The 13,699-nt window shown below is 39.5% G+C and overlaps 1 protein-coding gene across 1 annotated transcript in view; it reads right to left on the bottom strand.

Annotated features, from left to right (window-relative positions):
* The window catches only part of RELN (reelin), a gene marked incomplete at its 5' end in the record, with an annotated part of 120,648 nt that overhangs the window by 67,988 nt on the left and 38,961 nt on the right, over positions 1-13,699 (bottom strand). The window contains 2 exons of the mRNA XM_010141799.1: positions 1,350-1,501; positions 5,594-5,739. Of these exons, the coding sequence (XP_010140101.1) occupies positions 1,350-1,501; positions 5,594-5,739 (298 nt within the window). The remainder of the gene's footprint in view (positions 1-1,349; positions 1,502-5,593; positions 5,740-13,699) is intronic.

The raw sequence follows: 13,699 nt of genomic DNA, 5'->3' as shown, positions 1-13,699 counted from the left end.
ATGGAAGTGGCAGGACAGGGTTGCTCTTGGCTGCTTTCTCAGCCCTGGTAAATGACTGAGGTTGCACCCTGTCCCAGCAGGGCAGGACCATAGATGCTGCTAACACCATATTAGTGCTTTTCATGAGGGATACCACCTGTAGGCCATACCTCCTCCCTGACTGTAGCACACTCACTGTGAATCTCGCCTTGGGCCAATACATACACAGAGAAAAATATTTATGGATGTAGTAAGAGCTTTTGAGCAGAAACTATTCTATGGGTTCAACGAGGTAATAAGGCTGTCCCACCTCTGTGCTCCTCCTATCTCATCCTTGGGTGAAACTCTGTTGACTGTGATGGATTAACACCAGAATCTACATGGATATAACTGCAGAGGGGTATGACAGGTACCTACAAATCCCCTGTGGTGTGGTAGGGTGATGAAGATACGACTATCTCTTCTAATAATTGAGTAAGGGGCATTGAGTGAAATTAGAAGTCACAAGACATAAGATGCTTCTTCACAAGAAGAATTCTTGAGCTATGGAGCTGTGGGCACAACAGGCAGGTTCAACTGATGAAACACTAGTATCAAGGATCATTTTAGACGCTGTGGAGGGGCCTGGTTCACCTACCCACTACTTCAGCAGGCTGTGTCTGTCCCCCAAGTCCTGGCTTATGTCTGCCAGCCTTGTGAATATGTCTCAGATACGCTTGGATCCTTCAAGCGGCAACAATAACCCGTGCTTGTGTAGTGAATCCTGCCTGAGAATTGAACAAGAGGGAACCCACACCTATGTGTGTACCAGGCGCTTAAGCTTTCTTTGCATCAATGGAGATCCAAGAGGCGCAGTCAGCGGAATCCAGGCAGCTGCTCAGCTGCTCTAGCACAGCTGGCTCACAGTGGGTGTGAATGGGTTTTTACAGCAACGGTACTGATCACATCTCTAAATATAAAGGAAGTTTAGACACTGATCTTACATGGACACACATTCATGTAACGTCTATAATAAACTGTTTTAGCCACAGTTTATATCACGAAAAAAAATGGGCTGGATAAATCCATGGAAGAAAAGTCCATCAAGGACTACTCAAGAGCGTCCTGCCTGGTTCAGAAATGTTCTTACCGCCAAGTCAGTGCTACCTGGAATATTTTTGGAAGGTCCACAATGTTTGCACTCCTGTGTGGGCATCCAGAAGGGTGGACTCTTACCTGACCGACAGTGGTCAGTTTTACATGCTCATGGGCATCACAGTCACAAACCAGAGCTATCCTCTCCTGAGCAGTATTTAAATCGGTTCTATGTACACTGCACAATGTAAATCTCACATGCTTCACGTTGTATTACATTAGGAATATATACTCACCCATACTGAAATAAAATCTTAAGTTCCCATAACCTGTAGTGTCCATGTATGGAGTGCACATTTTTCTTTCTCCGTCTCTGAGAAATACCACAGCTGAACCAGATTCCAATGTCCCACATTCAGTACCAATGACGGCTCCGAAAATGTCCCACCTGCAGAGATCAACAATGGGCAGAGAACGTGCAGTGTCACACTACTGATAAGCTCATACAAAGTTATGTTCTAGAAGGTCATTTGTGCATATGAAAGTAGCTGCTTTTACAGAGGACAACAAAATGTGGCGTTTCAATTTTGTTTCCTATGACATTACTTATATAGTCAATACTAGCTTTTAAACTCAGTTGACTCAAATAAAGCAAAGTTAATGTAAAGATTTTAAATAAATTGGCCAAAAAGGATGAACTACAAAAAAATTCAATCTTTTAATGAAAATACCAGATATTTAGTGTTCTATTGTTCCATCACCTTCATTTTATTTCTGGCATAAAAATGCCTAAAAAATAATTACATCTTGTTCCATTTTGCATAATATAAGGTTTCCAGATCAATGAAACTCGAAAAAGCACATATCCACCATATCTGCTATACAGTCATTAAATATGTAGGTAATAGTTGAAAACGCTCTCTTTTAAATTTTTTTGAGCATTTAAGGTAATAGTTTTTAAGTTACACATGAACAGTATGAAAAAAGACCTCTGTGTTTCTAATATGTGATGATACTATCTCTGTTTTTCTGTAAATAATTTGATCTTACTTTCAGTCAGTGATAATTAGAAGAGCTGTTGCAGAATTTTTCAATTAAATATTTTTATTGAAAATATGTTTTCATCATGAAAGCGTTGGTTTATTCAAAACTCAAAATATTTTGAAGGATTAAAAAAACTGTTGAAAAATTTACATTATTTTGGCCTGATACATAATTAGTCATGTTGAAGTCTTAATGAATTCATAATAAAGTATTTTAAAGTTATAAGGCTGATGGAACAATGAAGTTATTTAGAATCACTAAATCCTGATAATAAAATCATTTAGACAATGTGATTCAGGATGAATGAGAAAACACTGAAGTTCGGAAACCTTTATGGGAAGGCAGAGCCTTTTCCTGTCCCTTTCCAGCAGAAACAATCTGTTGCAGTGATGTGCCATATGACAGTTTCAAAACCTGTCATTTCAAGTACTTAACAGTCTGTTTATCAGACTAACCACTCCAACTATTTCAAAAGGTATTTCTAGGGTCTTCTTAAAAGCTGCTAGTTTCTCTACGGACCTAAGCTGTGACAGACCAGCAACATGCCTGCTTAGAAATCCTGCTTTCAACTGCCAGCCATTTCCACAGGAATTAGTGAGCTCAACATCACTGAAAAGCTTTATGATATAAATATAAATGTTTCAATGTAAGCACACTTTAACCTAACCCTAATTCTGTCATGCAGACATTTTAAAGGTAATGTGCAATATACTCAAACACAATTTTGGAAATGGGTCTCTTGGGCTGAAGAAAAGTACAGAATTAAACAGTCATGCCTACTTTAACTGACACAACAGAATCTCACAATGCTCCATTGATCTTTTGTATGCTCTATTTAGCTCAATTAAAGCAGTCTCTGTACTGACCCACAAAACAACCCGGGGTCATGAATGATGCAGATCATGGATCTTTCCAGGAATCCTCTCCTTTTAAGCATCATTAGCAATGAAAACCAGAAAGTTCTACAGCATTAAAAAAGAATGTGCTTTAATAGAAATACATCAACACACTGTGTGTAAGGGCAAACAGAGAAGGAACCTGGGTGATGGCATGACAGAGATGTGGACATTCTCAATTTAACGTTACACTTAAATTAATTTCCCTCTCGCATGACTCTTGTAATTCTTCTTTACAAAACGGGCAATAGAATGATATATAATCTAAACTAGATCAAGTAGATTCAGAGGTCCAAAGTAGCAGTGTACCTGCTGGAGGCAGAGACAGTCTGATGTGGGGATCTGTTCACTTCTAGCATTTATGCAATTAAAGAAAAGCAGAATGACAGCGGGAAGATGTGTGATACTAACAAAAGCAGTTCCTATCCATGTATTGCTTTAAGTGGGACATACAAAAATACCAATCAACTGCTTCCGAAAACCAATGATAAGCTCCTCTGCCCTCAGCGTTGAGCTGTTTCAGATGTCTCACCACTGAGAGCATTTGGTGCAGAGGCAGGTGCTGGTGACCCTACATGGGAGCTTCCTTTTGCTCTCCCTTATGAGGGATGCTTTTGCCTTTCCTTTGAGAGCTAACTGGCTCCGTCTGATGTTACAAACGGGAGCCTGAGAACTTCCGGCAAGCTCTCAGGTCTCAGGTAGAAAGTGTTTCTGTGACTATGTCAACACAATAAAATGGTATTTCAAATACAGTTCAGATAGTATTCAGAAATATTTCTCCAAGAAAGCATTGAGGAGCTCCTAAACTAGCAGTTGTGTAAAAAGCAAAGACCCACAGAAATGTCACGGAGGCTCAGTGGTGATGGCAATTTTATAGGGTGGGGATGTAGTCTATAATGCCACCCAAGTTCAGCGTGCATTCATGGATACATGCAATTTAAGCCTCCATTCTTATAGCAACAATTAAAAGAAGGAAGTTTCTAATAGAGAATAAAATTTGAAATGCAAAAAATTTTTAAAAAGTTGTGAGGCCTTGGGCTGGCCTTTCAGTGCCTCAGAAAACAAACACCCCCTGCTAGGACAGGCTGCCACACCACCAAGACTGACATGCGGCAGGGAAGATCAGGACCTGCTTCCTGGGACTGCATGTAGGATGAGAAAGCAAAAGGCATCTGCTGGGTGCACCCTTCCTCATGCCCAGCTGGGCACAGTGGCATCTACAATTGTAACTAGACACTGTGTGACAGTGAAAATGTAATATTCCTAATTGGGTAGGAATTGTGCATTTGCTAACCAGGGTTGTGACCGGACCAGCTTAGCTTAGCTAAACACCTGGTCCAGCTGAGACAGCATCTGCAGACAGGGCAGATGTCAGCAGGTGACACTCCCATCTTGTATTTTCAAGATGGAAAAGAGGCTGAAAGAACATCTCAAACCTATCCGACATGGTAACCTAACACACAATGCACACGTACGCATTTTGTTTCCTTTGTCTGAAACAGCACCTGCTATGCCACGGCCTGGTTATTTGGACTGGAACGGAGTTCGCAGTGAATATTTTTTCTGTAAACCCGAAATAAACCACGTGTTCACAGGACTTATTAGCATATGTTTCTTAAAAGGTGCTCTTTACCTTCAGCAGAGCATAGGCAGCATTTGAATCAGCTGCTAATGATCTACACCGCTTTGTAGGGTAAAATCAACATTCAGTAGAGACCCATAAATTAACAGTGGAGGTTTCTCACTGCCTTGGGGTTACAGCAACTAATGAATCTTTTTTTTTTTTAAATAAAAAAGAATCACAACCACATTGTTGTTTTTTTTTTTTTGTCAGAATTTATATACTGAGGTCTATGAAATGGTACTTCTTTACCAGGACACTTTTTTTTTTTCCTTAAAGATCACTTATGTTTTGGTAAGAGTAGTAATTTTGCTGTCCTAGATGGTTTCTTTATGTTCTGTGCTCTTGCAACAGTCCCTCTTGGACCTGTCTTTCTGGCTTTACAGGTACCCTTTGAATCCACATGTATATATTTAAAGTAAAAATAGTAAATTACCAGCCGTATCCTCAGCTCTTGCATGGGACGTATGGCCATGCTCTCAGTGCAGGAAGGTGAGAGCAGGCAGCTGCTTCAGCTGTCCTGCTTCCGTCAGTGCTTCCTCCAGCATCTGCAGGCTTCTGCACAAGCAGGAGCTCTCTCATGCCTCACAGGAATGATCCAGAAGGGGATGAATTTCTTGAGGAATTTGATTTCATGTGGGTATGAGTTTGTCCACAACACTCAAGTGTGAATGAAAAAACTGATCAATATCATGTGTTTCTTCAGAATGACTACATAATTCATAAGCACTAATTTTTTCATTAAAAACTTTGGTGAAAAGGTCATCTGGAGAGAGATTGTTCCTTCCGGCCTTTCCAGACTCACTCCTTCCTAAAATCCACAATCACCTGTTATTCACTGTGTTGCTATTTATCCTAGTCACAATCTTCCCTGACTATGCAACAAAGACAAAATGAAATTCCCTGTTTCACCCATTTCCTCATCCCTGGAGTGATGCTGCATGCTGCTTAGAGCCCTGCACAGGTGAGGAGCACTCACCCTTTAGGCTGGGTCTCAAAATCTTCTGCCCACTGCTCCTGGGCATCTTCTGTGGAGAGGTCCACATCCCGGGTGGTGGCGAAGTTGAACTCGCTGCCTTCTGTCCCATGGAAGTAGATGGAGTTTCCATCCGACTGACAGCTATGCTGTGGACAAAAGGAGCACATGGGAGCTGACTTTACATTGGGTTTGTAAAGTGTCCTGCTAACGCACCGTCAGAGCTCAGAGAGAGCTGTACGTCATCTCATGACTCACTGATGCCTGAAGCAAAATAAAAAGAAAAAATGAACTGTTGTGTTTTAGGTTTTTTGGCCCAAACCCAATGGTGATTATATCCTAATCCCATCCCTGCTTCCCTACAAATGCGCTATGGACCATTGTAAATCTGTGTTTGCATGGAAAAGACATGTACCATATCTTTGGGTATGTATTTCTATTTTAAAGTATTGCCGTTATGTTTGGCACATACACAACTGTGTGTAGAAATAACTTTGGTAGTATATCAAATACTGTTAATGGTATTTTGTTGGCTTAAGAGTTTCATGCTGTGCATCACATCAGAGCTCCATGCCTCAATTTTTGCCAGAAGAGGTGTTTGTGTCTAAAATTGCTATGCATTGCTATACAGTAAACTTTGGGCTTGAAGCGTAGGAGTGAAAAGGTTGTATATGCTGTATTTAGTTTGAATCGCGTAACAAACAGCTCTACAGGCAGCAGCTCTATAGACACAGCAGTCTCAAGGGCCCTGAGGCTGCCCCCAAACCCAATAAATCTGCTTTTCCTATTGTATTTCTGTGTATATCACCTCAGTAGCATCAAATGAAGCCATGCATGTGCCCCAACGTGCCCTGACTACCATGACTCTCCGGGAGTATTGACCTGGAAGGAGTTGCTTGTGAGGAACATATGGGGGTTACAGTACAGATTTTTTTCTTTCTCCTATCCTACTTTTGCCTCCTTATGGTCTGATAAAATGGTAGAATTCTGCCAAACCTGTGTGGCTGAAACAGATCTACGGATGTACCTGGCCTTAGTGCAGGTGAGAGCTTGGCATTTTATTGAATTGTTCGTATTACAACAAACTGAAAAAAGTAATCATTACCTCAAACACTTTTTTAAAATGGAAATCTTGGTTGCATTAAAAATGAAAGCCAAAATAAGAAATTATTAATTGGAATAATTCTGCATTCTTAACCACAGTTCAACTTCTGAAAATGAGATACAATGCCAAATTGCATTGACCTTTTCAGTACAGTCTATGCAGTGCCCTCTTGTCTCTGAACCCCTTTATAATGTGCTGAGGGAAGGTATGAGAATCACCTCTTCTGCCTTTAAAAAGGTTATGGCACTGCCATGTAAGTGAATAATTAAATTTTTAACAAAGAGAAATATGTGGCAAGGAATGAAACCTGCCCAGTACATCTTTGTCTATGGGACTTTATGAGCAAATTAAAAAATAACACATTGTGTCAGATTCTGTAACTCTTCCTTCATTTATCAATGCAAAAAAGAGACATGAGTTGTAATTCTTTTGTTGATGATTTTCAAGTATGGTTGCCAATAACCTAGCAATTAATTTATATTTAGGAATATATTTTGTGACTACATTTCTAGAGGTGTCTGTGCATTGTTACAAAAAAAATCTGCCTCCTTCAAGTCTGATTTTTGTATAGAGATTTTCTGGTCTATAGTTGAATGACAACAACTCTATGTTTATTAACATTGACTAAATATTACTTAAAGTAGTAGACACACTAAAACCCATAAAGACCGTTTCAACTGTTATAATAAACTTGTTGTTAAAGTGTTTTTCTTCCAAGGAAAGGTCAAAGCAACAGAAAGATTCTGAAGTGTTGATAATTTATCATGGAAATTAAGTAGATTTTGTCACAACTCTCCGTGCTCTGTTAATGCACCATACACACTGTGCACCATATATGCAGTTCCTGCCACTGAAAAGGCAGAATAATTGACACACAAAGTATTGTATAACTAGCAGAAGTTAATGAAACAGCTTTACATTTTACTTCTCTTTGAAAACACACTGTTTGTACTCTGCAGATAGTTATAATTGACTGCAAAAAGACTTTTGTTCATGGATTGTATCCTTCATGCTCACAGGTATTGGTAACATCAGAATTTTAAGAATAATTTGTTTATTTTGCTTCTTGCTTTTCAGACTTTTCTTCATTTCCTGTACAGCAATGAAGTATCTTTTTTCTGTCAATCAGTCCCCCACAAAACTCCTATTATCTGCAGGCAGTCAAGTAACTACACTTAAAAAAATATTTAGGCTAAATCTTAATTCAAATTTATATGTAACCCTTCATCTCTTAGGAAACAAACAAACAAACAGATTTTGAGCTAGTTATTACAATTGCATACAAGCTTTGGAAAATCCTTTACAGGCCTCACTTATTTCTCAGGTGCTAAATTATGTGTAAGTATATATGTGATAGTGGGGCATGCAGTTAGTAATCTCTTTCTTGATGAAAGCCACCTATTAAATAAACACAAACAGATACAACTCCATTATCATTTAATGTTTGTATGCCCTTCTGCTGTCTCACAGAATATTTACTGAAGTACATCTGATGGAGTTTCCATTTAAGTTGTCTAGATAAATAAATGGGCAGTTTGGCAAAAGGGTGAATGAGTAGTTATTTATACGGTGGTATATGATCTACCCTTTATGAAAGCTCGAAAGCATCACATATTTCATTAGTTCTACAAAACGATCTTTTATACACAGCTACACAGAACTATGAATATGTATTTTTACATATTTTGTGTTTGTACAAACCACACAACGTATGGCTCAAATCAACCTCTGTTCATGTTAGCTTTGAATCTCATGTGAAACAACTACACAGAGTAGAAGTGCAGACTGTGGTTTAACTCCTTCTGCTATTCTATATACTGTGAAACCAGAAAGAGATGTTCATTACCTTTAAAGAAGTGAGGAAGGAAGATGCTCAAAACACTGGTACTGTTTCTAAAGAAATTCTGAGGGAGGGCCATCATTTTCTGGTATGTTTTTGCCCCAGTGCCACCATCTGGGATCCTGAACAAATGCCCATTGGAGAAGCAGATGGGGATGAGCCCCACGTGCATGAGCTGTGCTGCCTCAGCAAGGACTGGGGCTCCTCTGCTCATGATCCTGTCCTCTCCCACCTGATACATTTACCTTGCCTGTATAATCATCACCCTCAGTTCACACTTAGATTCCATATTTTTCTTATAATTTTCCAAGCAGTTGCTATCTGTTTCTACTTTTTTTTTTTTCATATGGTGGGCTGCTAAGCAAGGGAGTGAATAACCTCAAAGAGCACTCAGCCAAATTTTCATGGACCACAGGAGATGGTCCCTCAGCAACATCGGTCCCAACTACTTTGTCAGTCTTGTTCAATATCCAGGGGGCTGCTGACTATCTTGGATTGTTTTGCTGTTTTGTAACAGGGCTTGAACAGATTAGAGACTGAATTGAAACCATTAAACTCATTTTCTCTTGAGTTCAACCCAGAATTTGAAGCCAAGCCTTTAAAACCAAAGAACTAAAGTACGATTTACATACTGTGTTGCCTCTTTCCCAAATTCAAAGCTTTTCATTTGCAGATGTAGTCTCTATATACTTACAGTATTTAAGGACTGAATTTTACAGGTTGTCTTTTTTTGTCATTCTAAAGTGATAAAAAATGTGGAATGAACATGTACTGTGTTTTGAAACTAACTGGATTAAGTTCTCCCTAAACTGGAGATTCTGCAGATCTCTCTAGAATTGTAGATACAGAATTCTCCTTATGAATTCCAGATTAAATTTGTTTTCCATTTAATTTTTATTTACACTTAAATGGTTTATAAGGTAAGAACAAATTAGCTTGCTGTGCAAATTTTGTAACTAAAAAGGCCAAATGACAGCAACTTGTAGGATAGTTCTCCTTGTTATGATGGAAGCATCAGCTGTTAGTCCAGGACTAAAGCAGAGTTTAATTTTATTATAAAGGGGATTAAAAACACGTGGAGCATTTAGTGTGTCCTTGGGCAAATTATAGCACTAAAATGTTAACTAATTTGTGAGGAAAAAAATATTTAGAGAATAAATCCTTTGAAAAATCCGGTAACTTTCATTAAATGAAGTTTTCTCCCAAATCACCAACATAATAGATGACAGGACACTTGCAGGCACTTGAGTGGAGCCACTTTACAACAGTAGCTCTCTCCCATTGTTTGCAACTGGAGTGGGACCATCAGCCTGCCATAAGCAAACTGTTGTATTCCTAAATAAACAACTCCTGCCTGTTGCCAAATGGGAAGAAGCCAAGTTCTGTTCAGGGACTGTGGTCATCCCAAGGGAGGAAAAAAAAGTTTCATTTAATCTGGCACTACCAATACTATTCACTAGCTGCAATTTTTAAGCTATTGCTTTACATGAATAGGGCAAAATGAAAATTGGCTGGATGCATTCCCATATCTCAGAGTGCTTGGATTTGCTTTTGATTTAATTTTCACTCTGAATTCTCTGTGTTTCTAAAGTTTGTCTATTGGATAGTTATAGTATCATTGCTTTTTACCTACTTTCAAGGACCTGCATGGCTCATCCTCACCTGGCTCCATCACTTCCCGTATGCATCACCTCATGGCTCACTTTTCCCTGCCTGCCGATGCTTGCCACTATGTCTGCTGGTGAGGCAACCAAATATGCACGCCCTTGCCCGTTCTGTCCGTCAAGCTTGGCAAATTCCCCCAAGGTAACAGCTTTCAGATACTTCCTTAGCACTTTCCTCAACAAGCCTTGTCACTGATTGCACTGAAGAATGTTTACCAGGATGAGCACTCTCCCCTCTTGCAGTATGATGTCCTTTTACTCCCACATGTCCCCAGCCCCAGTTTATCTTCTGTTTTATAAATGGATGGCAATTTCCTGGGACTATCTTCTTGGCTTGTGCCTGAAGAAGCAGCAGTGTTACATTCCTTGATCATGGCTCTTTTATGCTACAGTAGTACCACTGCTACAAAAAATACATTTTCATGCTAAAATTGCTGTTATCTTTGAATATTTCTGGTCTATGAATTCAGTTCTTAGCCAAGTTATCTTCGAGAGCCATCAAGCCTTACTAATTCAGGTGAGTTTTTTCTTATACATTATAAGGGCATTATCTAATAACTTGAAGATACAGACTATGGGACAGTGCACGGTTTCAAAACCAAACTTTTGTCAAGAGTCTGTCACACTCTTTATCCTAATAAATAATCCTTATATTTTACATCCATTATAAGGGCATTATCTAATAACTTGAAGATACAGACTATGGGACAGTGCACGGTTTCAAAACCAAACTTTTGTCAAGAGTCTGTCACACTCTTTATCCTAATAAATAATCCTTATATTTTACATCTTCTACCTATGTTTTTTTTTTTGTTCTTTGATAGGTGATTTTAGGAAAACCTCTTGATTGTCCAAGAAGGGTTTCAATTAGAACTGCTCAAAACTATTGGTCAGCAAAAGCAGGGTAATTAGATTTAGTGAAGCAGGTACTTATCAGCTGGACTTATTTATGTTTTCATCAATAAATACTGACCAACTTTCCATAGCATCTAAATGGCCTAAGGGCCCCAAGTACGATCGGGGATCCTACATCATGTAGCATGCCTGAACAGTCTCTGTATTTTTAAAGATCTGCATGAAAGCACCATGTAAGGAGACATCTGCTACCCTCAGCGTGCCCTCTTGGCTGGGAGGGACCTCTGGAGGTCTCCTGTTCACCCTGCCATGTGTCATGTAACATGTGTCAACCAGATCAGCCTGTGCCACCATTGCAGCTAAAGACACAGCCGTGAAGATTTTGAGAAGCTCAAAAGACAAAGATTGGGAATGTAAACAGAGACACTGAAGTTCATCCAAACCGGCTTTGGTCCCAGTTGTTCAAGTCAAACTTGCGAATCAATAAATACCTCTTGGCGTTATCGTATGGGATTTCTTTCCTTGGAGAACAGAACAGAGGGCAACTAAATGATACAACTGTGCCATTCGGATAAACACCAACTGGAAACACTAGTGCGAAATTCCTCAGTGTAACAGATTTTTGGCAGAGGTGCTGCATATAATCTTCCCAAGGTTTGCCCCTACACCCCTGTGAAAATGTTGTTCACCTCCATGCCTTTAAAGTATCCACAGTCATCTTTACCATCATTTAATTACATTTTTATCAGGAACGAACACTGATGCACCGCTTCATATTATCTCTCCTGGGCCTAATGGCCCTGATGATTCTTTCAGACAGCTATAACCTCACAATTTATTTTTTGGCGATCTTTCTTGCATTGGAATGAATGTGCTGGGCATTTGGGCAGTGCCAGCTTGCAAAGGGCTGATGGCAGATGGAAAGAAATCTGCCCAGTATGCTTTCACCTCTATATAAGCAGAGGGCCATCAATTTCCCCCATTAAGGAGTTGTCACGCAGCCCACCCAGCTGGAGGAGCATCTCTGATAGCCAGGCTGGCTGGCGGATGCTATTCAAATACAAAACACACTTTAAAAGGAAACAAAAATATCGTTTGTCGGCAAATTGAAAATGCATGGCTTTGACCACAGCCAATTTTTTAATGACTGTAATATTTTAAGTGATTATTTTTGCCACTTCAGATTGCTCCTTAGAGAGGAGAGGTTTTTTTAATTAAAATCTAGGCAATGCAAACAGATGAGATATGAGAAGCGGAGGAACAAGAAAAAAGATTAAGAAAATTAATTAAAACAGCATTGTCAATGGAGCTATAAATTGAATATTGTGTCTTTCTGGGAATGAGTCACAGAAGTTTTAAAGATTTTTAGATTTTGACACGATAGCAGGTACAAGGATAGAATCAGTCTTGATAAAATAATACTCTGTGTGCAACGTCTTAGCCACCAAAACTACGATGACAGAGTTTAGGAAAGGTTCTAAATTCTAAATTTTGTGGATTTGTCTGTTAATACTTCTGGCCTGAAGTCCCTTCTTGAACCAAAGGGAAAACCACAATGTGATTGAAATACTTTCCTATGAGATAAATGGGGCTTTAATCTCTCCTGCGTGCTACATTTTTGTATCATTTAATGTTGGCTACAGACGGAAAACCTCGGCTGCACAAGCAGGCCAGGTGCACAGAGGGGTATGGTGCACCTTTCCTTTCCTGAACAATGGGATGAAACTTGTCCTGTGACGTAACAACAAACAGTTTATAAAGCGTGTTTTCACTCATAATTTCTGATTACAGACTGTTATTGAACGGCTAGTGTTCAAAACACTTTGCTTGTTTATGAGTGATTCATGTGATTTGTATCGTTCTTAATTATCTAGGACATTTCGTGATGTTTGTACACCGCCAGTCATTCTGCTGATGACTGATTTCCTTAATGAGTCATTTAACTGACATGAACTGAACCATTCCTCTATGTTATTGGGAACTATTAATGGTTTTAGCACTCCAGAGTGAGCATGGTTAAACCTCATCTGTTCTTCTGAAAGTAACGATGTGTATTTACACCACTGTAAAAAGAAGAGTGAGAAAGAGTCAGGCAAAGTAGTTTCTACTCTTTGGCATCTAATGCGTCAATTCATGTTGTTTTTATTAATGTGCATCTCACAGTGATCTGTAAAGACCAAATCCTTTCCTTCTAGGAGGCAGGAAAAACCCCTGGTGGTTTGATGCCAGCTCAGAGCTAACACTGGCTCCCTGCCACCACTTCCCCACTCTTCTGAGCCACAGGGAACTGGCATGGAGAAAGGTGCAGGTTAAGCATTGCTGCCCAATGGCAATTCTCAGCTGCCCAAACAACTCACAGCACCACAGCCAACCACCTATAAGTTCCAATGAATCCCTAGACCTAATATCTAAGTATTACCATTTTAATTAAAAGTGTGTCATTCATATATATAAAAAAAAGATAAGACCAATTTCATATGTGGGCAAAATCCATCCCTATGGATGTATAGAGATGCCTCCACATGGGCACAGTTCAGAATGCCTGCAATAAAGGGAGCTGGTTGACAGGTTTTGTGTACTCTGCTTCACTTTCTTCAGCTCTCCTCCCCTCTCACACTCCTCCTTCCACCCACAGAGAAGCAGGA

This window comes from Buceros rhinoceros, unplaced genomic scaffold (genome assembly GCF_000710305.1).
Source record: "Buceros rhinoceros silvestris isolate BGI_N320 unplaced genomic scaffold, ASM71030v1 scaffold2268, whole genome shotgun sequence".
In the NCBI taxonomy this organism is placed as follows: Eukaryota; Metazoa; Chordata; class Aves; order Bucerotiformes; family Bucerotidae; genus Buceros; species Buceros rhinoceros.
The sequence above is the reverse complement of the archived record's forward strand: the minus strand, read 5'-3'. Positions and strand labels throughout refer to the sequence as shown.